Source organism: Panthera pardus, unplaced genomic scaffold, assembly GCF_024362965.1.
Source record: "Panthera pardus isolate Hobbes unplaced genomic scaffold, ASM2436296v1 HiC_scaffold_25, whole genome shotgun sequence".
NCBI classification, from domain to species: Eukaryota; Metazoa; Chordata; class Mammalia; order Carnivora; family Felidae; genus Panthera; species Panthera pardus.
The window spans coordinates 58477967-58504083 of NW_026526821.1; the positions used below are offsets into that span (position 1 = coordinate 58477967).

Below are 26117 nucleotides of genomic sequence, written 5' to 3' on the forward strand. Positions count from 1 at the left end.
TTATGAATGTTCTTAATGGATATGGTTGTGAATGATACGAAGTATAGATGGGTAAACCTGGAGATTTCCTAGGTTGTTGCTGTATTTAATGGTGCCTGTTGCAAGTGGCGACACCCTTGGGCAACCTGCAGCGCTTTCTCAAGAGGCTCTTTCCTCTGTGAACCTGGGCTGAGGTCCCTCTTGAGGGATCCCTGTTCACACAAGGTAAATAAACCATGTGAGACTGTTCAGAATTGGCCTGCTTCCTGGGGCTTGTTTCCCCCAGAATGGCTGCGTAATTATAAATGTTTCCATCCCTTGAGTGGATGTGGTAGGAAGTCCATGCATCAGTGAGGCTGGCAGGAATGTCCGCATAGCAATCCCAAGAGTGACCTGATTGGTCACCTGGCTCATCCATGTGGCAGTGGACAGGTGTTTGCAAATCCCAGTGCTGTGGTGAGGGAGACCGTGTCTCCGAAGGAGGGGGCCTTCCAAGTCTGCTGTGGCCCAGGATGTGAGAAACCGAGGTGTTTTAATAACAAACACAGCATTCATAATATTTGGCAAATGAGTTCATGTGCTAGGAGTTACTTTTAACCTTAGCATCTTTCTCTGTTCTAATCCAGGTGCAACATTAGAGGAAATAAACCAGCACTGGGACTGGCTGGAGCAAAATCTCCTCCATACTTTGTCGGTCTTTGATAATAAAGATGACATTGCCAGCTTTGTCAAAGGGAAGGTAAAGGTAGGTCCTTTGATTGAAATGCTTCTCCTCATTTCCCCGTCTTTCTTACAAACTTCCATATAATGTTTTGGCCATTGTAGCGTTTTTGACCAGGTTTGAAGTTTTCTCCACTGTAACTGAACATCTTAGCTTTTAATACACAGTCAAAGGAGTTAGACTTGTCACCTGTCAAACTTTGCAGACAGTTGGGCAAAATACACCTGAAATTTAAAGATCCACACATCATTCTCAGGCCTAAGTTTTTGTTAACCTTTACAAAAAGTGAAAGGTCCTCTTTTGTCTTAGGAAAAAAAAATGCTATGATTTATGTATTTACAGAGCAAAAAATATTATTTGACTCCTTTTTTTTTAATGTTTATTGTTGAGAGAGAGATAGAGTGTGAGCAGGAGAGGGGTGGAGAGAGAGGAGACACAGAATCTGAAGCAGGCTCCAGGCTCTGAGCTGTCAGCAGAGAGCCTGATGTGGGGCTCGAACCCTCAAACCAAGAGATCGTGACCTGAGCTGAAGTCGGATACTTAATTGACTGAGCCACCCAGATTCCCCTGTTATTTGACTCCTTAAATTAGCTGTTCCCTCCTTTTTGCAGTTGTGACAGCTTGTCACTGTATTTTGTTGGACCTGGCACTTTCCTCTTCCTCAAAGTGGCTGTTTGTTTTTGAAATATGTTAATTAAATGGAATTAAAACCAATTATATTTTGAGAAGCAAGAGAGGAATATTTTGGGAGGTATCTGTTAATATCTCCTGTAAGTTATATTTTCTATAACTGTCATTGCAATAACATGATTGGTAACCAATGTTTTTTAAAAGATTTTTTTTAAACGTTTATTTATTTTTGAGACAGAGAGAGACAGAGCATGAACGGGGGAGGGTCAGAGAGAGAGGGAGACACAGAATCTGAAACAGGCTCCAGGCTCTGAGCCGTCAGCACAGAGCCCGACGCGGGGCTCGAACTCACGGACCGCGAGATCATGACTTGAGCCGAAGTCGGCCGCTTAACCGACCGAGCCACCCAGGCGCCCCGGTAACCAATGTTTTAAAAGCCCTATCACGTAGGGGTGCCTGAGTGGCTTAGTGGGTTGTCTAACTTTGGCTTAGATCATGATCTCACGGTTCATGAGTTCGAGCCCCACATCAGGCTCTGTGCTGACAGCTCAGAGCCTGGAGCCTGCTTCAGTTTCTGTGTCTCCCTCTCTCCCTGCCCCTCCCCTCCTCCACTCACACTCTGTCTCTCTCTCAAAAATAAACATTAAAAAAACATAAATAAAAGCCCTCTCAGGCAGGGAGAGACTGTTTCTCATTCTGAGGTTATCTCTTATTAAACATTTTAACATGTTAGCCTGTAATAGTTTTCCTCCTTGAGGGTAAAATATCCCAGACCATTGATTTTGTTTTGTTTTGTTTTGTTTTCTCTTCAAAAGTTTGTCTTTTTAACACCCTGAGTGCTTCAGCTTTTAGTAAAGGGCATCAAAGTGAATTATTGATTTTATAGGGACAAAAACAGAAGTATTCTTTTCCTCTGGGCATCAGGAATACTTGTGGGGCCAGGTGGAAACCAAAGGTCTCCTGAATCCAGGCAGGTATCCTCTTAGTGTCACCTTTGGCCTGTGCAGTTGGCAGGTGGACCCAGGCTGTGGTGGGGACATACCTAGCCCATGGGTTACCATCTTTGCTTGGTTCAGCTGACTAGCTTGGTTCCCTGGGTCAGCTCACACTGGGGCTTAGCTACAGAAATGCCCATTTCATGGTAATTTTTTACACTTATCTCCCTTCTCCTTAGTCTAACGTAGCTTGTGGTGGTTCTTTGATTTAGGGTTTCTCCTTTTAATTTGGAGGAAGGAAATTTCATTTCTGCTACAGTGGCTTTAGGAAATCTTCTGTAGAGGAGGAAGCAACCTTCCCTCTACTGTCCTAGGTTCTCCTCCCATGGCCTGGAGATTAAACCGACAAAAGTCAAATTAATGAGAAAACCAGTTTATCAACACGTGCAGTATGCATGCACAGGGGGAAACTAACTCAGTGATGAGTAACTCAAAAAGGTAGTTAGAATGTAGGGCTTATACAGCATCTTAACAAAGAGCCATATGTTTGTAGAGAAGTGACAGGACAAAGAAGAATTTGGCTTCCAGGGGTGGCACACTGTGGGAAGGTAAATTAAATGTGTAGGGGGAAATGAAAGGAAGAGAAGGGCTATTTTTGTGAGGTTTGTTACCCTCTCAGCACTGGTCAGAGTCTAGAGTTACCCTCCTCTTCCTGGCACAGGAGAGGGAGATACCTTCACAAATGGGAATTGATATCCTTGTTTTAGACAAATAGTGGAGGAGGGCAGAGAGCCCTTTTGGTGTCTGCTGTTTCTCAGTTGTTTTCAGAATAATTCTTATGCCAAAGAGGTGTATTTTGGGATGGTGTAGTCTGATCCCCTGCACATCAAAGCTAAAAGGCCTTAAAAAAGCAAAAACCAAACCAAAACAAAAACAGTCCGAGGGAGGCTGCTGGTCTGGATCAGGGGCTGGGGATGGAGGGGTTCTTGTGGTCTGAGATGGGGTTATACCTTTGGGGCCACCACATGTAGTGGTGGTTCTCCATTTCCTCTGGGAAGATCCAAAGGAATTAGAAACTGAGGCTTTCCCACTCCTATCCTGAACAGTTGGCTACTCTCTGAAGCTTTAAAGAAATCCCTGTGGTTTGAGCTGTGCTGGTTACCAGACACTGCAATAATCCACAGAAGTCAGGAGTCTGTACAGCCACCATTGTGGCTGCCTCTGGAGCCAGTGGATCCATGACTCTTTGCTGTAGAGCCTTCCTAAAATCCCCTTCATACCTCATGGTCCAGAGCTTTATATATTAGATACACTTTAAAAAAATGTTTATTTATTTTGAGAGTGGGGGCAGAGACAATGGGAGAGTGGGACAATCCCAAGCATTCTCCACACTGTCAGCACTGAGCCTGATGTAGGGCTCGATCCCACAAACCAGGAGATCATGACCTGAGCTGAAATCAAGAATCAGATGCTCAACCAACTGAGCCACCCAGGTGCCCCTATATTACGTATGCTTCTTTTTTTTAATTTTTTTTTTTTTTAAGTTTATTGATTTTGAGAGAGGGACAGAGAGAGCAAGTGAGTGGGGAAGGGACAGAGAGAGAGAATCCTAAGCAGGCTCCACACTGCCAGCATGGAGCCCAATGTGGGGCTCAAATTCCTCAACAGCAAGATCATGACCTGATCCAAAATGAAGAGTTGGATGATTAACTGACTGAGCCACCCAGGTGCCCCATTCATATGCCTTTAAAATTATTCATACTTCTTATAACTTTTCTATTTTATAATGTCTGGTTAAATAAAATTTGGGAAAGAAGAAAAACATAATGAAATGAAAAGCACTTGAAATTTTATCAACCTTCAGATTCATTTTAAAAATAATTCTTACTTTAATAGAAACTCTCAGGTTTTCTAAATAATTTTCTAAAATCTCTTATAAAGTCTAGGGTATGGTAGCTTTGCCCCAAAAGTGGCTTTGTCTTAAGGGACCTAGCCTTTCATGAAATACAAGAATGTGGGGAATCAGAATTCTGATCTTGTCAGCGAGTTGTCACCCCTTAGGAACAGGCCACAAGCTTATGTTAGACACTTCCATAGCCTTACCCCAGACTTAGAAAGGATCCTTGCTGTTACTTGTTGTTGGCAAAGCTGTTGTACATTTAGATGTTTTCTTTTCTGTCTTGCCTCTTCGTGCACCTGAGTGCTTTGGAGGTGTTTACAACCTTGGCCAACATAACTCCTTTTCTACCTTAGAAGACTGTAGAATATTTAGTGGTAGTGAAAGGTGTCAGATGTCACACAGATAGGCACCTGTTGGCTTTGTACTAAAATTTTTGAATCTAAGGAGGAAGACATTCATTAGCTTTTTTTTTAATGTTTAGTTTTGAGAGAGAGAGAGACAGAGACAGAGTGTGAGCAGGGAAGGGGCAGAGAGAGAGGGAGACACAGCATCTGAAGCAGGCTCCAGGCTCTGAGCTGTCAGCACAGAGCCCGATGTGGGGCTCGAACTCACACGCTGTGAGATCATGACCTGAACTGAAGTCAGATGCTTAACTGACTGAGCCACCCAGGCGCCCCGACATTCATTAGCCTTTTAAAAACAACTAACTTATAACTCAAACTTGGGTGGTTCGTTAAAGTTGATGCACTGGGTTCATGCTGGAGCCAATAATTTGATCATCCTGTTCCTGTAGGTAGAACAGGGAGGTATAAAATAGTAATTTGTTAGAAAACTCAGGCTTAGAAGTCAGTGATTTGTCCAAAGCCTCAGGGCTGGTAAGTGGCCAAGTGAGAGACTTGTTCTTGGGTTTTCTACCTCCCAGCTCATTCCCCTCCCCCCACCCCCTTGAGTGTGGCCATGTTTCTGGGTGGTGGACAGTGTGATGAACTTCTCTCCTCCACCCTGCATGTCTGTTGTTGAGCAGTGCAGACTCCTTAGGTGCCTGTGCTCAGCTGTCCCTGCTTCTGCCTGTCCCTCCCCTCGTCCCTTACACTAACGAGGGGACCTGTATCTTTCTGTGTGGCAGGCTCTGATTGCTGAGGAGACAAGTAGCAGGCTTGCTGAGCAGGAAGAAGAGCCGGAGAAGTTCCGAGAGGCCTTGGTAAAGTTCGAAGCCAGGTTCAACTTCCCGGAGGCGGAGAAGCTGGTCACCTATTACTCCTGCTGCTGCTGGAAGGGCAGGGTTCCCCGCCAAGGCTGGCTGTACCTCAGCATCAACCACCTCTGCTTCTACTCCTTCTTCCTGGGCAAGGAACGTAAGTGAGGCATTTGGAGCGATTTGGGCGTTCACAGATGAAGTTGACCCTCGGGATGCTTGTGCTGTCCTGAGACAAGATGAAGAGTTAGAGAACAGAAGATTTAAATGAGTAGTTGAGATGATAATAAGTGATACTTGATTAACTTCCAAATGACTTGTGCAGACAATTATATTGATATATACTGCTACCCTTAAGGGGCTTTGATTTTGTGAGAATTCATTTTTTCTATTGCCTTAAACATTTCTGTGTAGCTCACTTCATATAGCTCCTGCAGGTTTTTTTCTTTATCTTATTCTGAAAACACGTTGTTAAAACTGATGGCCCCAGTACTTCTAAAGGAGTGGAACGTGTTATTTCTTAAGATGAACGGGGGCCGGTGGGGGGGCGGGGTTGGGGAGCATGTAAAAAATTCCCAGCCTGGGGTGGCTCAGTTGGTTAAGCCTCTGACTTTGGCTCAGGTCATGATCTCATGGTTTGTGAGTTCAAGCCCCACATTGGACTCTGTGCTTACAGCTCAGAGCCTGGAGCTACTTTGGATTCTGTGTCTTCCTCTCTCTCTGCCCCTCACCCACTAGCACTTTGTCTCTTTCTCTCAAAAATAAATAAAAACATTTAAAAAAAAATTAAAAATTCCCAGCCCTGAAGGTTATGACTGCTCCCGGAAGAGTAACTAGCAAGATATACAGTTGTTCCTTGGAACCAGAAGGAATTCTTCACCTGGGTCCACTTGAGATTCAGGTAGTAATTAACTTTTCGCACATTTATCCACTGACCATTGCCATGCTAGATGATGGAATTCCCAGGTAAGAAAAGAAAAGCCACAAGTGTCAATTGTATATTGAATTTTAAAAAAGTCATTCCCACTGAAACTTCTTTTGGAACCAAATACTGTTTCAAGCACCCATGCAGGATGGAAGCTGTGTGTATATAAACTGAGTGTGTATATATATATATGTGTGTGTGTGTGTGTTTATATGAGTACAATGAGTATATATAATATATATATATAATGAGTGTATATATATATATATATATATATATATATATATATATGTGTGTGTGTGTGTGTTTATATGCAGAATTTTTTTTTTCTTCCTGCATTTAAGTTTACATTTCAAGTTTAACCAGTGGGAAGGGCTCCTCTTGAATTTTGCTGAACCAGCTTCCTGCACAGGGTCATCACTTCTCTTTCTCACGCTGCCAGCCTCAGTCTGATGCTCCAGTACATACACTCTGCGTACATAGCCTTTCCCCACCCTCGTGTACTCTGACCTAATCTTGATGATCCTTATTCTTGTACTTTCTAAAATACTTCTCAAAAAAATTTTTAAATTTTATTTAGAGAACATGAGAAGAGGAGAGGAACAGAAGGAGAGAGAGAGAGAGAGAGACAGAGGGAGAAAATCTTAAGCAGGCTCCACACACAGTGCAGAGCCCAACTTGGGCCCACGACCCTGGGATCGTGACCTGAGCCAAAATCAAGATTCCAGTGCTCAACCGACAGAGCCACCCAGGCGCCCCTTGAAATGCTTCTCAAAATTAATTTCTTTCTCTTCCCCGTTCTTGTGCCTGTTTGGAAATTCCTGTTCACCCCTCAAAATCAGTTCAGATTTTATCACCTCCAGGGACTTTCCCAAAACCATGTTTGTGTTTCTGTTTGATTTTGTCAAATTAGTGGTTGCTTATTTTACATGTCTGTTTTCTCTATTTGAGCTTTTTTCTAAGTGCAGGGCTTTCACAGAGTAGATGCTTAATGAAGTGAAAGTTGATGATTATAGAGTGTCTATGTGTGTTTGTGTAAGAGACTTACGTGAAAGCAACTAGAAGTAGCTGAAGCAGTTTCTTCTCAAGCCTGAGAAGATCTGTGGCCTTTTAAATTATTGAAGCACTGAAAACATTATTGCAGAATAAGCAGAAAGAAATGTTAGAAATAGAAACACTTAATGATCCCCTCCTTGATTTGAAAAAGAAAATGAGTTATCTTCTGACACTGATCGATCATGGTCACTAAGCCAAATTTTGTTAGGGTAAGTTTGGAAAAAAAAAAAGAAAGAATTTCTATATTTGATAACATTTATCATTTCAAGTTGTTGCATCGTCCCTTCTCCATTTGCATTAGCAAGCTAGCCTGGCTACCCACTGTATTGGAAACATTTCCCAGAATAGAGTACTTGTTTATAAAATGTTCTGTTTGTACTGTATTACTTTAAAAAGAATTCCATAAAAATTTGTACTGTGTCTCCTAAGACTGTGTCATTTGACACAGTCTAAATGTTAAGCCTGTTTCTCTATCCGAGATCATGAATAATCCTCTTTTGCACTTCTTTTTTTTCATAGCTTACGCCATGAATGCTGCCTTTGAAACCAGAAATTATGTAGATTGAGAAACTTTTGCATATTTTTCAAATATTTAAGTTTAAATGTTTTTGAAGTTTTCATGTTTTCAGAACAGTGTCCCCTCTATGTGTGCGGTAGCCAGCAACTTAGAAAATTTTACTTAAATCTTTAAGAAAACCATTAAACATGAATTGGGTTCTGACAAACAGCTGTCAACCAGTTTTGTGCTTCCTCTTTACTGCTCTGGTTTAAAAGGTGTTTGCATTTCAGCTTAAGGAAAGCCTTGGACTCTTGTTTGTTGATACACTTAAGTATGACTCAAATGTTAGGTTAAAATCTGTATTTGCCTTTTTTTCCCTCTAGTTAAACTTATAGTCCCTTGGGTTGATATCCAGAAATTAGAAAGAACATCCAACGTCTTTCTGACGGACACCATCCGAATCACCACACAGAATAAGGAGCGTGATTTCTCCATGTTTCTGAACCTTGATGAGGTGTTCAAGATCATGGAGCAGCTGGCCGATGTGACACTTCGAAGGCTGCTGGACAATGAGGTCTTTGACCTGGACCCAGACCTGCAGGAGCCAAGCCAGATCACCAAGAGGTAAGAACTTCTGTTTTCAGTTGTTTCTCACCTGGGGGACCGTGGCTTCATTTACATGGGCTTTGTTAGTCTTAGTTGTACTAGATTTAAGTTTCCCTTTGGCAAAATGCAGATTTTCCTATGTTGTTAATCATGATTGTGACATAATAATTGGCTGAGATTGTTAATTTTTTTTTTTTAATTTTTTTAACATGTATTTATTTTTGAGGCAGAGAGAGACAGAGCATGAATGGGGGAGGGTCAGAGAGAGAGGGAGACACAGAATCCGAAACAGGCTCCAAGCTCCAGGCCCTGAGCAGTCAGCACAGAGCCCGATGCGGGGCTTGAACTCATGGACCGCAGGGTCATGACCTGAGCCGAAGTCGGACGCTTAACCGACTGAGCCACCCAGGCGCCCTAATTTTTTTTTTTTTTTTTTATGCAGTAGTCTTTGATTTCTGGATCCAATTCTGCTTTTTTTTCCCTGATATTTTGAAACTGATTTTTATAAAAAACTACTTCTAGGCAATGTAATATGAATAGCTTCATGGTAGAATTCCATTCAACACTGTGTTTTATCAGTGAACATTAAGAAATGTTATATTTCCATATGAAATCGCTTTGTAGAAATAAGTGTTCAGGACAATGAGATTTATTTTTGTTACTGGTTTGTCATTAGAAATGTGCCTTAGGGGCGCCTAAGTGGCTCAGTTGGTTGAGCGTCTGACTTCGGCTCAGGTCATGATCTCACAGCTCGTGAGTTCGAGTCCCGGGTCAGGCTTTGTGCTGACAGCTCGGAGCCTGGAGCCTGCTTCAGATTCTGTGCCTCCCTCTCTCTCTGCCCTGACCCACTTTCATTCTGTCTCTGTCTCTCTCAAAAGTAAATAAACATTTAAAAAAAAACAAAAAAAAACAAAGAAATGTGCCTTAGTAATACTGTAAGGTAGCATTCTTTATTATTGGTTTGCCCCAAATTGATGCTAGTTACGGAGATGTCTGAGGCAGTTGCTTGAATTATTAGTCACTTTATTTATTTATTCATTTATTTATTATTTGTTTATTTATTTATTTATTGAGAGAGAGAGAGGGAAGGGTGGGCATGCAAGTGGGGGAGAGAGGCAGAGGGAAAGGGAGAGAGAGAATCCCAAGCAGAGTCTATATCCAGCATGGACCCCGACATGGGGCTCAATCTCTCACAACTGTGAGATCATGACTTGAGCTGACATTGAGAGTCGGACACTCAACTGACTGAGCCACCCAGGTGCCCCTGAATTATTAGTCTTTTAAAGAAGTTCAGCTTTATTATCTAAAATTTAAACAGTGGTGTTCGAGCTTGACTGTGATTTCTGACTTGGTGGGTCAGACCAGGTAACTGCAGAGTTGATACCAAGATACCCTTTGAGGAATAAGCCTTCTGTCAAATGCTGTCCTGGATGGATATATTTGATATCATTATAGAATCACCACTGCTATTTGAATACTATTAGTCATTAAACAAGTTTTTTTGTTACATGATACAATACACATAACCTAAAATTTGTTGCCTTAATACCACTGAACCGTATGCTTGAAAAATGGTTAAGTATATTCACATTGTTATGCAGCCATCCCCACCATCCAACCCTGGGACTCTTCATCTTGCAAAACTGAAACTTCGTCCCCATTAAGCAATAACTCCCCATTCCCTCCTCCCCCAACCCCTGGCAGCCACCGTTCTACTTTCTGTCTCTGAGTTTGACTTCTTGTGGTTCCTCATATAAGTAGACTCCTACAGTATTTGTTTTTTTGTGACTGGCTTTAGGTGTAATTCCTTAAGGTTCATCCATGTTGTAGCCTGTGTCAGAATTATTTTCCTTTCTAAGGCTAGGTAATACTCCATTGTATGTATATACCACATTTTGTTTGTCCATTCATGTATCGATGGACACAAAGTTGTTTCTACCTTTTAGCTATCATATATGATGCTGCTATGAGCAGGTATGCGCAAATATCTGTTCGAGTTCCTGCTTTCATGACTTTTGGGCATATACCCAGAAGTGGAATTATGAGATCATAGGGTAGTTCTGTGTCATTCTGTGTCCAGTCATTAAAAAAGCCTTTAATGGATAAAGAAATTGTGGTTTATATACACAATGGAGTACTACGTGGCAATGAGAGAGAGTGAAATATGGCCCTTTGTAGCAACGTGGATGGAACTGGAGAGTGCTATGCTAAGTGAAATAAGCCATACAGAGAAAGACAGATACCATATGTGTTCTTTCTTATGTGGATCCTGAGAAACTTAACAGGAACCCATGGGGGAGGGGAAGGGAAAAAAAGAAAAAAAAAGAGGTTAGAGTGGGAGAGAGCCAAAGCATAAGAGACTCTTAAAAACTGAGAACAAACTGAGGGTTGATGGGGGGTGGGAGGGAGGGGAGGGTGGGTGATGGGTATTAAGGGGGGCATCTTTTGGGATGAGCACTGGGTGTTGTATGGAAACCAATTTGACAATAAATTTCATATATTAAAAAAAATAAAAAAATAAAACCTTAAAAAAATTTTTTTTAAACTGTTGATTTTTGAGAGAGACAGTATGAGTGGGGGAGGGGCGGGGGGGTGGGGTGGGGACACAGGATCTGAGGTGGGCTCTGTGCTGACAGCAGAGAGTCCGATGTGGGGCTCAAACTCACGAACCGTGAGATCACGACCTGAGCTGAAGTCAGATGCTCAACCAACTGAGCCACCCAAGCGCTACCCCAAAATCTTTTTTTTAATCCACTGTAACATTCCTGTTACTCTTTAGACACATTTACTGTTTTCTCTGAACATCTGGGAGAACATGGGTCTAATTAATAGTCTCTAAATGGTGGTGTGTTTGTTTGTAGTTTACATGTACTCAGCAAGAATTCAGAGCCCCTGCTATGTGCATATGTTATAAATTGATCATGTATAGTCACAAAATAAGGCAAAAATCAAAAAGTGCACTTTTTGGTAAAACTCCAATGAATTTAATTTCACTTGGTTTTGTGTCCTCTCTGATAATCTGACACTTCCTTTGCAAGAGGGGATGCTGCTCCTTGTCACTCCCTTACAAAAAGGGAACCTTGGGTTGCTGCCCTTGGGTCTTCTGACTCCCAGCCCTGAGCTCCTCCCTGTGCCTCCTGCGGGTTTCACATTATATCTCTGGCTCTGTCTCTGGTCCAGAGAAGACAGTCCAGCACAGTGGTCACCCTGCTCTCCCATATTTCTTTTTATATTTTTTTAATTAAAAAAAAATTTTTTTTAATGTTTATTTTTGAGAGAGAGTGAGAGAGACAGAGCATGAGCGTGGGAGGAGCAGAGAGAGGGAGACACAGAATCTGAAGCAGGCTCTAGGCATTGAACTGTCCGCACAGAGCCTGACGTGGGGCTTGAACATATGAACCACGAGATCACGACCTGAGCCAAAGTCAGACTTCGCTTAACCAGCTGAACCACTCAGGTGCCCCATATGAATTTTTTTTAATGTTTATTTATTTTTGAGAGAAAGAGAGAGCGTGAGCAGGGGAGGGGCAGAGAGAGAGGGAGAGAGACACAGAATCCAAAGTAGGCTCCAGGCTCTGAGCTGTCGGCACAGAGCCTGATGTGGGGCCTGGACTCACCAACTGCAAGATCATGACCTGAGCAGAAGTCAGACACTCAACCGACTGAGCCACCCAGGTGTCCCTCCTATATTTCTTTAAGTATCTCTATAGTAGTTTGGTATCTGAGTCTTTTTAGTCCAACAAAGATCAGTTACTACAACTCAGTTGTAGGAGTTGTTAAAGGGCTCCTATAAATCACCCATTAGAACTTAACACTTCTCCTGTGGGTTTTGCACACAGATGTGTACGTGTGTGAATTGCAGCTGGGTTTTAGGAATAGGAGGCCAGCTAATAGCCTTGTGTGTTCTGGTCAGCTCCATGAGCATTGGGATCTCAGGTGACTGCTCACAAATTTCCTGATGTTCCTTCATGGCTCCACTTCTAGATGCAGCATTTTGGCTTGGGGCAGAAATAGGGAAAGAAGAGGCGGATGGCAGGTTTGTAGCGCTTCAGACCCTTTGGTATACTCATTCATTTTGGAAGAGAATTCATCAGTACGGACAGTTTCCATTCACATTCCAGAACTCAGGTGCATTATACAAGGCTCTCCTTCCTCTACTTTCTGTCCTAGAAACAAGTAGAAAGGAGAAGAGAGAGAAAAGGACAAAAGGGAGCCCTGGCAGTGGCTGGTGGTGGAGCTGCTGGGGACCCATGGGTGCCTAGGGCTGGCCCCAGCGTGGACGGCAGGATTCTGGTCTGTGGTGTGTTTTGCTGGTCACTGCACTTTGAGTGACTTCTTCCAAAAGTGAAAGGCATGTCCTTGCATACCAGTTGCTTGCCGGGTCTCGTGTAGCTTTCTGTCATGGAGACATAGGCCTGTGGACATAAACAGGTAATGACTCAGTCAACTTGACATCCTGCCAAGAGAGCCCAGGTTTTCAAGTTGAGGAAAACAGTCTCTTGATGCTAAGGGCACAATCAGAAGTGCTGGAATGCTCCTCAGGCTCCCTTTTGTTGATGTATTTTCACTTCCCTTCCCAGATAAGGGCTTTAGAAAGGTGCCCTTGGGGTCACGAATGTGGTGAGCCATCTGATTATGGGTTAGTCATGTTCACTGCTTGTGCTTACTCCCATGGGACTTGGGGACAGAGCAGAGTGGGGCTGGAACTCCAGTGGGAGCCAGGAGGGTGGGATGGTACATCATACAACAGAACCAGTCAGATAAGTTAGAGCCAGCAGAACTGGAGAGTCCCCTAGCCTAGCCCTCACACTGCACAGAGGAGGGCCTGGATCAGGGATTCTGGTGTATAGTAACAGAATCCAGGGAGGGGGGGTGACTGAGGCTGGGGAAGGGGCTTTCAGGAGTTGGGCAGAACAAATGCATTGATTGGTCCTGAAATTTACAACATAAAATAACCAGACTGATGTTGTGAGTGATAGGTTGAGAACAGTATGGCCAGCTATTTTGGGGGTGGGATATTGGTGAGGTGATGGGTTTCAATAAATCAGAATTAGTATCTTCATTAAAATCTGTATTGACTGGCTGGAAAGTACTGGAGGGAAGCTCAGTTAATGCACTGTAGTAAATGGAGATTCATTCTAAGCTATTGTAAGATTTGTTGTAAGGTATTTCTGCAATTTCCAGAGGTGAACAGTGGCTGCCAGGGGGGCTGATGTCTTCAGTAATAAGCCCTCATCCTCATGGGGTGCCTGGGTGGCTCAGTTGGTTAAGCTCTGGATTTCGGCTCAGGTCATGATCTCACGGTTCATGAGTTCGAGCCCCTCATTGGACTCTGCAGTGTGGAATCTTCTTGGGATTCTCTCCCTCTTTCTGTCCCTCCCTAGTTCCCTCCTCCCCAAGTAAATAATAATAATAATAATAATAATAATAATAATAATAATAAACCTTAAAAATTAAAAAAAAAAAAAAGCCTTCATCCCCTGTTGCCTGGCTGATTCTCAGCTCCCCAGCCTGGCTTGTCAGACCTTTGGCCTTTCCTGCCTAGATTCACTCCCTTTTCTGCTCTTCTCCTGAGTCCCTATTCACAATTCCCAGGCTCATTCTGTAATTTATTCAACTTTCAGCCCTTGTGATTCTAGTTCAGAGTTGACATCTCTTGGGGCTCATGCAGTCCCAAACAGCTTCCACCTCACCAGGAAAGGCCTGCGTCTCCCGACCCTGTAGAGCCCTAGCTGCCCTGAGCTTGTGCAGGTCATTTAGGTGGCTCTCTCTGGGGCGGGACAAAGGCAGGAGCCCTGAGTGTGAAAAAGCCTTCTGGATGCCGGTGTCGTTGAGGCCCTGGTCTGTCGGGGCTCCGTTGGCTGGATTTTCAGAGAAATGGGGCACTGCAGGCACCAGCTGAGTCCACCTCCACACTACTGGTTGTTGTCTGAGGGCCGATCATGCCGCCACTGTGCCCAGGGGACCCAGCCTAAGATGTTGCAGGGCAATGTTGTCCTTCTGTTTCCGGAGTGCTCTTGGGGGAAGGCTGAGGAAAGGTGTTTTAAGTAAACACACATTGGAGAAACACAGTGTTTTATGTGCAGACTTGGGCTTTGAGGAGACATAGTGTATCTGGCCTTTCTGCCTTGTTTCTACATTATTGGTTATTGGTATATTCCAGAGTTTCAGAGGAGCTGGGCGTGGGTCTGTGGGCAAGTATGTTAACTAAGAGCCTCCAGAAATCGTTGTATGTGTTTTTCTGGGGCTGACTGGCTGCAGAGGACTGAGATATTCCAGCAGGGCCGGGATGGTGCTTGAGGCCTCCTGTTGAGGACACAGATAGGAAGTCCTCACACCCTGAGCTAATGGGGGAGCCCATCTGCCCCAGCCTGACACACAGACTGAGTTTGGGGAAGCATTTGACCTTGAGAAGCTCTGAGCTGCTGACACACAGTAGGTTTGTATATGTGCATGAGTGATAAATGAGGGAGGGAGAGTTTGTGTATAAGGCCTAATACAGGTTTTCCCTAAAACATTCTAAAAGGTTGATGGGTAAGAGAGAGGGGAAACCTGTTTTTCATACCTGTATCTAAACTAGGAGGGGAAAATCTAATTCTAGGTTTGCAGAAAACAAAAGAACTACCTACCCCTTCATTTCTTGGGTCTGAGGTCTAAGAAATTAAATCTAGATTTTTTTTAAAGTTTATTTATTTATTTTTAAGTGGGAGTGGGGGAGAAGCAGACAGGAGCAGAGAGAGAATCCCAATCAGGCTCTGTGCTGTCAGTGCAGAGCCTGATGTGGGGCTCAAGCCTGCGAATCATGAGACCATGACCTGAGCCAAAATCAAGAATCAGATGCTTAACCGACTGAGCTATCCAGGCACCCTAAGTCTGGATTTTTAAATTGTCTGCATATAGTCTAGAATTGTCTGCATGGTTGTCATGCACGATTGCACATATTAATTTCAGCTTTAACAGCAAACTTGGTGTTGCTCCATATTCTGATGAACCCCTGTTGATTTCCAGGTGGTTCCGGGCTCATACAATGACATGTGTTAAGACAGGATGATTTGTGGCACCTTCCCCTTCTCTTGTCCACTGTAGCTTTCTCTTGGAGCAGTTACTTTGGCCGGCACATACCAGCACCGTGGACAAGAGCTGGTGAATACTGTTGGGGTTGCTGGGCTAGTTTCCATCTTTCTGGGGGCACTTCTGCTGTGGCTTTCAGGCCCGAGCTTAGCTAGTGCTTTCTGAATGGTAGGTTATGACCCATGTCTGTTGGTCATCTCTATGGAGGAAAAGTGGGAACATTTAGTAAGTGGTAGAAGGTCTGAAAGGCAAATTGTGGCCAGCAGGCTTTGTTTTTGGTGCTCTTCAGAAAGATGAGCTGGCATTTTTAGCATCACAACTATCACCTGCTTGGAAACAGACCCAAGGGATGAGGCAGTCTTACTCTGAGCTTCATAAAGGGCTTGTGCTACTCATCTCTCAAGCTGCTGGTCTTCATCTCAGTTATGTCGGAAAGTTAAATACCACATATATACATGTAATGCATATTTAGAAGTAGAATTGGAAGAGAACTTTCTAAGGAAGGAAGATGACTTCAGAAGTCCCTCCTGCTGCTTTCTGTCTTGTAATGCTAGGTCACTGGTCTCCGGCTGCTGAATGTGTGAGAGATGGACCCTTGGAGTGACAGGGAACAGCCCAGAAAGGAGAATGGAGATGGTGTGTAGTATGGAGAAGGGGCTGAACTGGCTGACGCAGCGGGTGTACTGAATAGAAACATCAGATAACTGAGCACCTTAACTCTTAAATTGAAGAGCTGGATGCAAAGTAAATACAAAAAGTCCTTCTATCCCCTCTCTCTGTGCTTCTAGGGAAGAATAGCCAACAGGTGAATTCAGTGGTGGCTGGAGCCACATCTGTAAGATAAGTACAGACAGGCTGCACTGGCTTCACTTTCACCACAGCCAGCCTGGCCAGCATGCTTTGGGGACAAGGATGTAAGTCTTCCAGTGTAAATGTGTTGAATGTATGTGTCTCCTTCCTGCTTTCAGGGAACTGGGGTGATCTTGAGGGGCCTTGCCTTCCATCCTGTAGTACATGAATTTCTAGAGCATTCATGGTGCTTTCCCATGTTCTCCCGGCTCCTCTGTGGAGCAAGTGTAGGCTCCTTTGGAAACAGCCATCTGTGGAATATCAGCACTGCAGGGTAAGGAACTGTAGCTTTGGCCTGCAGTAACTGGACCCATCTTGATCTTGGAATTTATATAGTTTCTTTTTGTACCTAGAGGACTTTCTGGACATGTAAGTATCTTTTCTTTGTGAGGGTTTGATAATAAATTCCAAGCACTCGCCCGTCTCTGGGGTGGGGGGGGGGGGGAGGGGTGTCTCTGGGAAGAGAGTTGTGTGATGGTGTGAAAACAAGGACTGGGTTGGGAACGAGAACAGGGGCAGAAGGGGCATCTGTGTGCAAGCATGGCCCTGGTGAGGGGGGCACGTGTCTAAAAGATCACTCAGGCTGCAGAGTTTCATACTTTTCTTTTATGCAATATTTAAAAAGTTTCTCTTTTCCTAAAAGAAAATGGAATAATTTTTAAAAAGCTAACAATACGTGGTCAGGTAGAAAGTTTAAGCAGAATAAAATGAAAAGTGGAAATCCTACAATGAAGAGTCAACTGCTATTAACATTTTAGGCAAAGTCTTTTTACACATCACTTCTGCAAATTATATAGAATCTATGTAAATGGGGTCATACTGTAGATGCTGTTTATTTTCTTAATTATTTTTTAATTTTTTTTTTTTGGAAGAGGGAGAGCACAAATGTGAGCAGGGGAGAGGCATAGAGAGAGGGAGAGAGAGGATCCCCAGCAGGCTCCAAGCTGTCAGTGCAGAGCCCAGCACAGGGCTCGATTCCATGAACCATGCGATCATGACCTGAATGGAAACCAAGAGTCTGATGCCCAACCAACTGAGCCACCCAGGCACCCCTGTAGATACTGTTTCTAACCTGCTTTCTCAATATTGTGGACATCATTTTATGTTTGCAGGGATCCCTTGAAGCAGAAAGGTTAGTTATTGTTTCCATTTTACAGATGTCAGGATGTGATATGGAGGAGTGTGTCTAAGGTCACACAGCTAATAAGCCAAGAGTTCGTATTCCTTACTTTGAGCATAGTGCTAATTATATCAGACAAAGTTAAAGAACTCTTATGTAATGTGGCAAAGAAAAACAAAATTTTTTTTGAGAGAGAAAACATGAGTGGAAGAGGGGCAGAGTAGAGGAGAGAGAGAATCCCAAGCCAGCTCCAAGCTGAGCAGAGAACCCGATGTGGGGCTTGATCTCATGACTGTGAGATCATGACCTGAGTCAAAATCAAGAGTCAGATGCTTAACTGACTGAACCACCCCAGGCGCCCCACAAAGAAAATTTTTTATCTTTGTACAGTGGAATTTCCCTTCTCCTAGAATTTTGGGGTATGACATACATTCATCAGTATTTTTAAACATTGTGATTTGGCTGCCTTCTTGCTTTACTGGATGTTACAGCCAAGAATCGGGGTTTGGTGGGGGTTCCCTGGGGTAGGATCTCTCCCCTAGCTCACCACCATTCTCTGCTGTCTGTACTGATGTGACACTGATGTGCTTCTCTGTGGCGATACTTTACTTAGATTTTTTTTATTTAGAAGGATTTTTTTTTTTTTAAATTTAAGAGAGAGAGTGTGTGCATGAGAGGGGGAAGGGCACAGGGAGAGGGAGAGAGAGAATTTCAAGCAGGTTCCACACTGTCACTGTGAGCCCAATGCAGGGCTTGATCCCATGAACTGTAAGATCATGACTTGAGTTGAAACCAAGAGTTGGACACTTAACTGAGTCACCCAGGTGCCTCTGGATTTGTTTTTTAAAGGTAATAATAGTTAATGATTATTCAGCACTTACTATATGCCCGCACAGATCTAAATTTTTTTAAAGCTTTTTTGAGCTATACTTCATACATTTAATTCATAATATAATTCATACAATTCACCCTGTTAAAGTGTCCATTCAGTGGTTTTTTAGTCTGTTCACAGAGCTGTGCAACCATCACCACAATTGATTTAGAACATTTTCTTCACCCCAAGAAGAAACCCTGTACTCATGAGTAGTCACTCCCCACTTCTCCCTTTATCCCCAGCCCTAAGCAATCACTAATCTATTTTCTGTGGTTATGAGTTTTGCCCATTCTGGAAATTCCATATAAATGCAATCAGGCAGTGTGTAGTCTTTTGTATCTGTAAGGTTTTCAGGGTTCACCCATGTTGTAGCATGTGTCTGTACTTTTGCTTTGTGTGGCCGAGTAATATTCCATGGTGTGGCCCTGTCATGTTGTGTTTATCCATTTATCAGTTGATGGACATTTGGGTTGTTGCCAGTTCTCGGCTATTATGAATAATGCTGCTGTGAACATGCGTGTACAGGGTTTTCAGCAGATGTACCTTTTCAGTTCTCTTGGGTGTATACCTAGGCGGGGAATTGCAAGGTCTTATGGTAACTCCATGTTGAGCCTTTTGAGAAACAGCCAGACTGTTGCCCAAAGTGGCTGCACATTCCCACCAGCAGTGTGCGAAGGTGTCAGTTTCTCCACATCCTTGTCAACCCTTGTTGTTATCTGACTTTTGGATACTGGATTTTTCATTGTTTTATGGTAATTCACAATGTTACTCAAACCAGGAAGGAAGGTCTGTGAGTTTGTCGTAATACTTTTGCGCAGGGGCAGCCCCTTCTGCCTTGAGTACGCGTTCCAAAGTTTGGCTGTGAAGTGGGGTGCACGCTAATGACCCACGCCGGACCTGGAGGGGCTCAATACCTTTTGGCATCCACTTCAATATCCGGCTATGCCAGTGAGTGGTTTCACAGGGTTTTTCTTTGTACTCCAGTGTGTTCAGTCACCATTCCTGCCTCTTCTTCTTCTCTGTCCCTCCTTCGCCAGGGACCTTGAAGCCAGAGCACAGAATGAGTTCTTCCGGGCTTTCTTCAGGCTGCCGAGGCAAGAGAAGCTGCACGCAGTTGTGGACTGTTCGCTGTGGACGCCGTTCAGTCGCTGTCACACCGTCGGGCGGATGTTCACATCTGACCGTTACATCTGCTTCGCCAGCAAGGAAGACGGCTGCTGTAATGTCATCCTCCCGCTCAGAGAGGTAGCCGCCCTGGCAGGAGCTTCCCAAGCCCACCTTTTATCCTTGAGCCCATGGTCACTGTGGGACCTGGCACAGGCAGGGGTGCTCAGCCAGCAGGGTTTGGCCAGCTAAACACGGGCCTCTGGAGGGAAGCACGGCCTGAATTTGACCAGTACTCATTTGGTTGTTGTTTTTTCTGTCGTTGCTACAGCCACCTGAAATTTGCATAGAAGTGATTGGTGAGAATAAAACACTCTCACCTCAGGGTTTTTGATAAAGTTCTCATTAGAAAGTACATGCCTAGCAATTATAGCTTTTCCAACAGCCCTTAGAAATGAATCCACCCCTTTCACTCACAAAAATGGGGAAAGCAAAAAAACAACTGACAAAAAAGCGTCACCTTTTGAAAATGTCAGATTGCTTGGCTTTTATACCCTCCTGGGACTTGAGTTAAACATTTAAAAAGTGTTTCCTTTAATATGGATCAGGTCCCTTCCTCCTAGAAAATTCTGCAGTTGTGTTCCCGGAAATGCAAGGCAACCTGCGGCCACTTCTGGATCTGATAAGCCCAGTCCTTCGGTTTCAAGGCATGTCTGTTGGGACAGTAACAGCAACTCTTGTTTCACACCAGGACCTCCAAATTCTAAGCACTTCTCTTTGGAAAAACTCAAATTTTTTTCATTTGTGTGATCTCCCTCCATGTTATTTTCTAGCTGTTTTCATTTTGCAAATATTCTTACTTAGGAGTGGAGCAAGAAATCCAAGGGTTGTCTTACGTATGTACTTGTTTTATTGTTGTAACATATATATGACATTACATTTAGCACTTCACCCATTTTTTAAAGAAAATTTTTTAATGTTTATTTTTGAGAGAGAGAGAGAGAGAGAGAGAGAGAGAGACAAGAGAGACTATGAGCAGGGGAGGGGCAGAGAGAGAGGGAGATACAGAATCCGAAGCAGGCTTCAGGCTCTGAGCTGTCAGCACAGAGCCCAACATGGGGCTCAAACCCATGAACCACGAGATCATGACCTGAGCCGAAGTCGGATGCTTAACCAACTGAGCCACCCAGGTGCCCCTCACTTCACCCATGTTTAAGTGTTACGGTGCAGTGGCATTAAATACATCACATTATTGTGTACCCATTACCAGAACTTCTTCATTTTCCCAAACTGAAACTCTGTCTCCATTATGCACTAACTCCCCATCCTCCCTCCCACAGCCCCGGGCAACCACCACTCTACTTTCTTTTTCTGAATGTGATAGCTCTAGTTCCCTCTTGTAAGTGGAATCATACAACACTTGCCTGTTTGTGTCTGGCTTATTTCACTTAGCATAATGTCCTCAAGGTTCATTCCGTATTATAGCAGGTGTCAGAATTTCTCTCCTATTTAAGGCTGAGTAATATTCCCTTGTGTGGATAGAGCACATTTTGTTTCTGCATTCACCTGCTGATGGATACTTGGGTTATTTTGACCTTTTGGCTCTTGTGAATATGCTTGCTGCATTACCACTTTTTAACCTTTGTATCAGTTTCTTATTGAAGTTACTTGGTTTTACTTTCTAGCACATGATATTTTCTAAATATGTAACTGAAATGCGTGCCCTCCTTTTTCTCTTGCTGCACCTTTGTGTATAATTTTTTTGCAATAGGTGGTGAGCATTGAGAAGATGGAGGACACAAGTCTGCTACCTAATCCCGTCATTGTCAGCATCAGGAGCAAGATGGCCTTCCAGTTCATTGAGCTAAAGGACAGAGATAACTTGGTGGGGAGCCTGCTCGTGAGGCTGCAGCGGGTGCACGCCAACCACCCCGTGCATTATGACACCTCCCAAGATGAAGACATGGTATGATCCTTAGAAACAGTGGGATCCTATAAAATGAAGGTCTCTTTCCTCACCACCTCCAGGGCAGTGATCTCTAAAGGGTGTGCACGTGACACTAATCTACTTGCGTATGAGAGAAGTGTGTAAGAGATGACTGGACCTGTGTACCAGACACTGTATCGCTTCTGATACTCGAGGGATCCTGAGTGGGTGCTACACAGGTCCGAGGGTGCCCCATGCAGATGAGCGGTTGGAGGGGCTAACGGGGCCCCCTGTTCACAGGTTACAGGGGTTCATAGGGCACCCCTCAGCAGAGGTGAGTGGATCTGATGGGCACCCCTCCATATGTTAGGTTGGTGGGAGACACCCCTATGGCAAAGGGATTGACAGGGCACCACTCACAGGTTGGAGGGTTTGATTGGGGAATTGACCCGCAGGTTAGTGAACAACCCCCTCACAGGTTGGAAGGGTCAGTGCCCCCCACTTGACTTTGGATGTTATTTGGGGGCAGATGTAACTTGTTAAAAGAGACGTTACATTGTCCTTAAGGTTGGACAGCTGTAAAACAGACCCGGATCTGCTGGGGCCTTGTCTCCTGTTGTTACACGCCCGTCCCTCTCTTGCTTGACCTCTTTTTACCCACGCAGTGAGAGGGAGGAAAGGAGATAGTCTCTCCGTACCGTAGGGTTGTTTTTTGAAGATTGACATCCTCAGTTCTGGAAGCATACAAGAAATGGTGCTTGGCTGGCTCCCTGTTGGACCCATGCTGGGTGTGTGTGAGCAGCCTTACCGGGAAAGCACAATGAGGATCAAATCTGTTGGGTCTAATGTTAGTCTGTTTCCCTTGAGTCATTAATAGGCATGTTTAAGTATGTTATCTTCATGCCTCCAAAGGCAAAACAAAGACTCTTCCATAGGTAAAGCGGTGACTTTCTTCTGGCTCCCCTCCTTTTCTTTCCAGCAGACTTCACCTATGTTTCATTCAACAAGCATGTGCGGTGACCACAAGTTTGGAGATCTTGAAATGGTGTCCTCTCAAAATAGTGAGGAAAGTGAAAAAGAGAAGAGCCCGCGCCTGCACCCCGAGGCCCTGATATCTGTCTTCCAGCAGTCAGGCAGCCAGAGCCCCGACTTGCGAATGGTGGGTGGCATGGCTCTGCCTTCTTGAGCCCCAGCCCCGCAGGCCTCGGGAGAGCAGGTGTGGTGCGGGTGGCCGTGCAGCCCCAGCGGCTAGCGTCCCTCCCTCTTCCTCTTTGGCAGTAGTGGGAGGGGGTCAGCTGATTCCAGTTGCCTGGGCACATCTGGATACATGGAGGATGTGGTCAAATGACCAAGGGCAATGACTTTCCTACCTGCCCTATTAAGTGGCTCTTTGACGAAACTCTTGGCCATGTGACCTATAGAGCCATCAGTGCTGTCCTCTGTGGGTTCTTCCAGATACAGAACAAGTGTGTCTCTTCTTACCCAGTGGTGTCTGTGCGGGTTCCTTTTACAATGTTTCTTGTTTCTCTCCTGGAACAAAAGGTCTCCTATACTGTAGTTTTACTGGACTGAAGATATTTCTATTACATTTATTTATACTCATCCTCTTTGTAGGGAGAATGTAAGGACAATGTTACATACAATAGGGTGAATGGGCTAGAAATTGTACTCTTAAAAGATACGATGGCTAGAAGGAAGCTGCGTTGGGACCCATGTGCCAGGGGTATCTATGGACCTCTTGCTTAAAAAGCCATCTAGGGATAATTTTTTTTTAAGTTTATTTATTTTGAGAGAGAGTGTGAGTGCGACAGAGCATGTACGTGCAAGCAGGGTTGGGGCAGAGAGAGAGAGAGAGAGAGAGGGAGAGAGAGAATCCCAAGCAGGCTCCACACTGTCTGCACAGAGCCTGACAAGGGGCTCAAACCACAAAGCAGGAGATCATGACCTGAGCTGAAATCAAGAGTCAGATGCTCATCCGATGGAGCTACCCAGACCCCACCATCTACAGATGATTTTAAAGGATTTTTAGTTGCCTAGAGAAATGATATCTTTCTTGTTTCTGATAATGAGAACAATGTAATTTTTTTAGGTTTCAGTTTTTCTTCTGGTTGTGGCAGAGCTCAGGGTAAATTATGATCCCCACCCACCTCTTGCCCTCATTTGCCCTCTGAGCTGACCTGTGTTTCAGCAGCTGGCTTGCTGTCAACATCCTGAGAAGCTTCCCTAACGTCCCCCACTCCCACCCCTCCCTCCTATCTGCTTTGGGTGACTTGAGTGTTTGTACAAACATATTCTTACGATCAACTTTGCCAAGAAAATGGCATTTTATTTGTGTAAACCCTCCTGCTGGGCTCTGAACTCCACAAGGGCTGGTACACTGTTGTTCATCTTTACATCCTCTGTGCCTGGAAGTGTTTCAAAAATATTTGCTGACCCAGTTGCCCATTACTGTTGGTTCCTCTGTTAACAGAGGCAACATCCCTCTGCTATGCATTCTGGATGGGCTGTAGTGGAAGGTATGGACGGGCTTCTTTGTACATTAACAAAATTTCCATTTGCAGTCCAGGGAGCAGATAAAAATAAGCCTGTGGAATGACCACTTTGTGGAATATGGCAGAACCGTGTGTATGTTTCGCACAGAGAAGATCCGGAAGCTTGTAGCCATGGGGATCCCTGAGTCTTTACGTGGCAAACTCTGGCTGCTTTTCTCAGGTAAGTGTTTCTGGTATTTTGAGGCCAAAAGTTCTTTCTGGAGCAGAACAGGAACAGAGGCCCAGATCTGAACAATGTGTGTGTGCAGGCAAGTCATCCATCTTTAGATTCTTTCTGTGATGTTCCCAGCCCAGAACTTCAGCACTCTTACTGTGTTACCTGTGGGACCTGGGTCAAGTTGCCTGAGACCCCTGGGCTGCGATGTTCTCCTTGGTCAATGTGAGATCTGGCTGAAGTGACCTCCTCTCTTTTAAAAATAATGTTGAGTCTATACATAGTCCTGAGAATTCTGTAAAGAACCTTCTAGAAGGGAAGTATCTCTCTAGGACATGCATTCTGAAATACACTAAACAAACAAAAATCTGTGTATGTTGTTCACTTGCAGTGGCATTCAAATAAATCCCCCAGCATACTTTTTTTTTTAATTTTTTTTTTAACGTTTATTTATTTTTGAGACAGAGACACAACATGAATGGGGGAAGGGCAGAGAGAGAGGGAAACACAGGATTGGAAGCAGGCCCCAGGCTCCGAGCCATCAGCCCAGAGCCCGACGTGGGGCTCGAACTCGCGGACCGCGAGATCGTGACCTGAGCTGAAGTCAGACGCTTAACCGACTGAGCCACCCAGGCGCCACCCCCCCCCCCCCCATCATACTTTCTATTGGTCCCTTGTCTGTTGAAGACACACAGGGTCCCTAAGAGGTACAATTGTGGACATTTTTTCTTCTGCCCACGTCTTCCTCTTATACCACTTGACCCATTCAGTGATGACCTTGTCTGGCCTCAGGCCCCAGGTGCTGTTTGGTGACACTCACTGATGGGTGCGCAGAGACAGGGACCAACTTCTCCAGAGACAGGCTGAGCAGGCGTTTGCCTTTCTCTGCATTGAGTGTGGCTGTTTCATCTGGCTCGGTAGAGGAGGTGGGGCCCTGCGGGCAGGAAGGGAAGGCCCTGTTGTCCAGTAGTGTGACTTAGCTGCTCCTTTCAGGGTGCAGCGGGAGGCATGGTGAGGAGGTCCCCTTTCCTTCAGTGGCCTTGCTGCTCTCAGGTCAGCATGGGCCTCCCAGAGGCCGAGCCTGGGCACCTGGACTTTCCCTGTACACTTTTTTTTGTTGTTGTTATAAGTTTATTTTTTTTTTATTTTGAGAGAGAGAGAGAGGGAGGGAGGGAGGGGCAGAGAGAGATTGAGTTGTGGGCAGAGAGAATCCCAAGCAGGCCCCGTACTGTCAGTGCAGAGCTTGATGTGGGGCTCAAACTCACAAACTGAGATCATGACCTGAAGTCGGGAGCTTAACCGACTAAGCCACCCTGGAGCCTCTCCCTGCACATTTCTTATATTCCTCTCTCATGTCAGCCTCATGCTGACTCTCACCCCACCTCACCCTCTGTCTTCCTTCTTCCCAGTCTCTCCCCCAGATAATCAAGCCCATAACCTCTCCAGCCCTGGGTGCCCAGATGCACATTTCCTGCTTTCTGACCTACTTGCTGGCATTTATTGATAGGTCTGCTACCACTGCTCACCTTGTCTCACATTCTGAGCCCCCCCCACCTGTTGCCTTGTTTCTGTAGCTGCCTACCAAAGACAGGCCTTTTTAAAATTAAAAAATGCCTTCTGTATTTTTGTATCTAATAAAAACAACCCCTACTCAGAGTTGGAAAGAAAACAGAGAGGAACGAGCAAAGAAAGTAACATGACTCATAATCTTACCACCCAATGAGTGACACCTGTTAATGCCACCGGCTTATCGTCTGCCTCTTTAATGAAAATACACACACGTTTTATTTAAAAAAAAAAAAAAGGCTAGTTCATAAAGGGCTGTCTTTCCTTTCAAGCAGTAGTGTTGACAGAAAGATTGCTGTGGTGTTTAGGCTGTTGCGTAATGAGTGACAGCTGTTAGTATTAAGCATTGATGACAGGGGAGTGCCGAAATGGTTGTTTATCAGATGTGATGGGAATCACAGCAGATGGGAGAGTTGAGGAGCGTAGTATACTAAACCCAGTCAGAAGTAAAAAA

General features: G+C 44.5%; 1 protein-coding gene across 6 annotated transcripts in view; it reads left to right on the plus strand.

Annotated features, from left to right (window-relative positions):
- Nucleotides 1–26117, plus strand: part of TBC1D8 (TBC1 domain family member 8) — a 111925-nt gene that overhangs the window by 58885 nt on the left and 26923 nt on the right. For 4 of the 6 annotated variants that reach the window (XM_019450839.2, XM_019450960.2, XM_019451109.2 and 1 more), the window contains 7 exons: nucleotides 606–724; nucleotides 5292–5520; nucleotides 8224–8464; nucleotides 19398–19605; nucleotides 21236–21430; nucleotides 22371–22550; nucleotides 23953–24103. In XM_019450839.2, coding sequence (XP_019306384.2) covers nucleotides 606–724; nucleotides 5292–5520; nucleotides 8224–8464; nucleotides 19398–19605; nucleotides 21236–21430; nucleotides 22371–22550; nucleotides 23953–24103 — 1323 coding nt within the window. The remainder of the gene's footprint in view (nucleotides 1–605; nucleotides 725–5291; nucleotides 5521–8223; nucleotides 8465–19397; nucleotides 19606–21235; nucleotides 21431–22370; nucleotides 22551–23952; nucleotides 24104–26117) is intronic. The other 2 variants (XM_019450886.2, XM_019451040.2) reach the window with 1 other exon arrangement.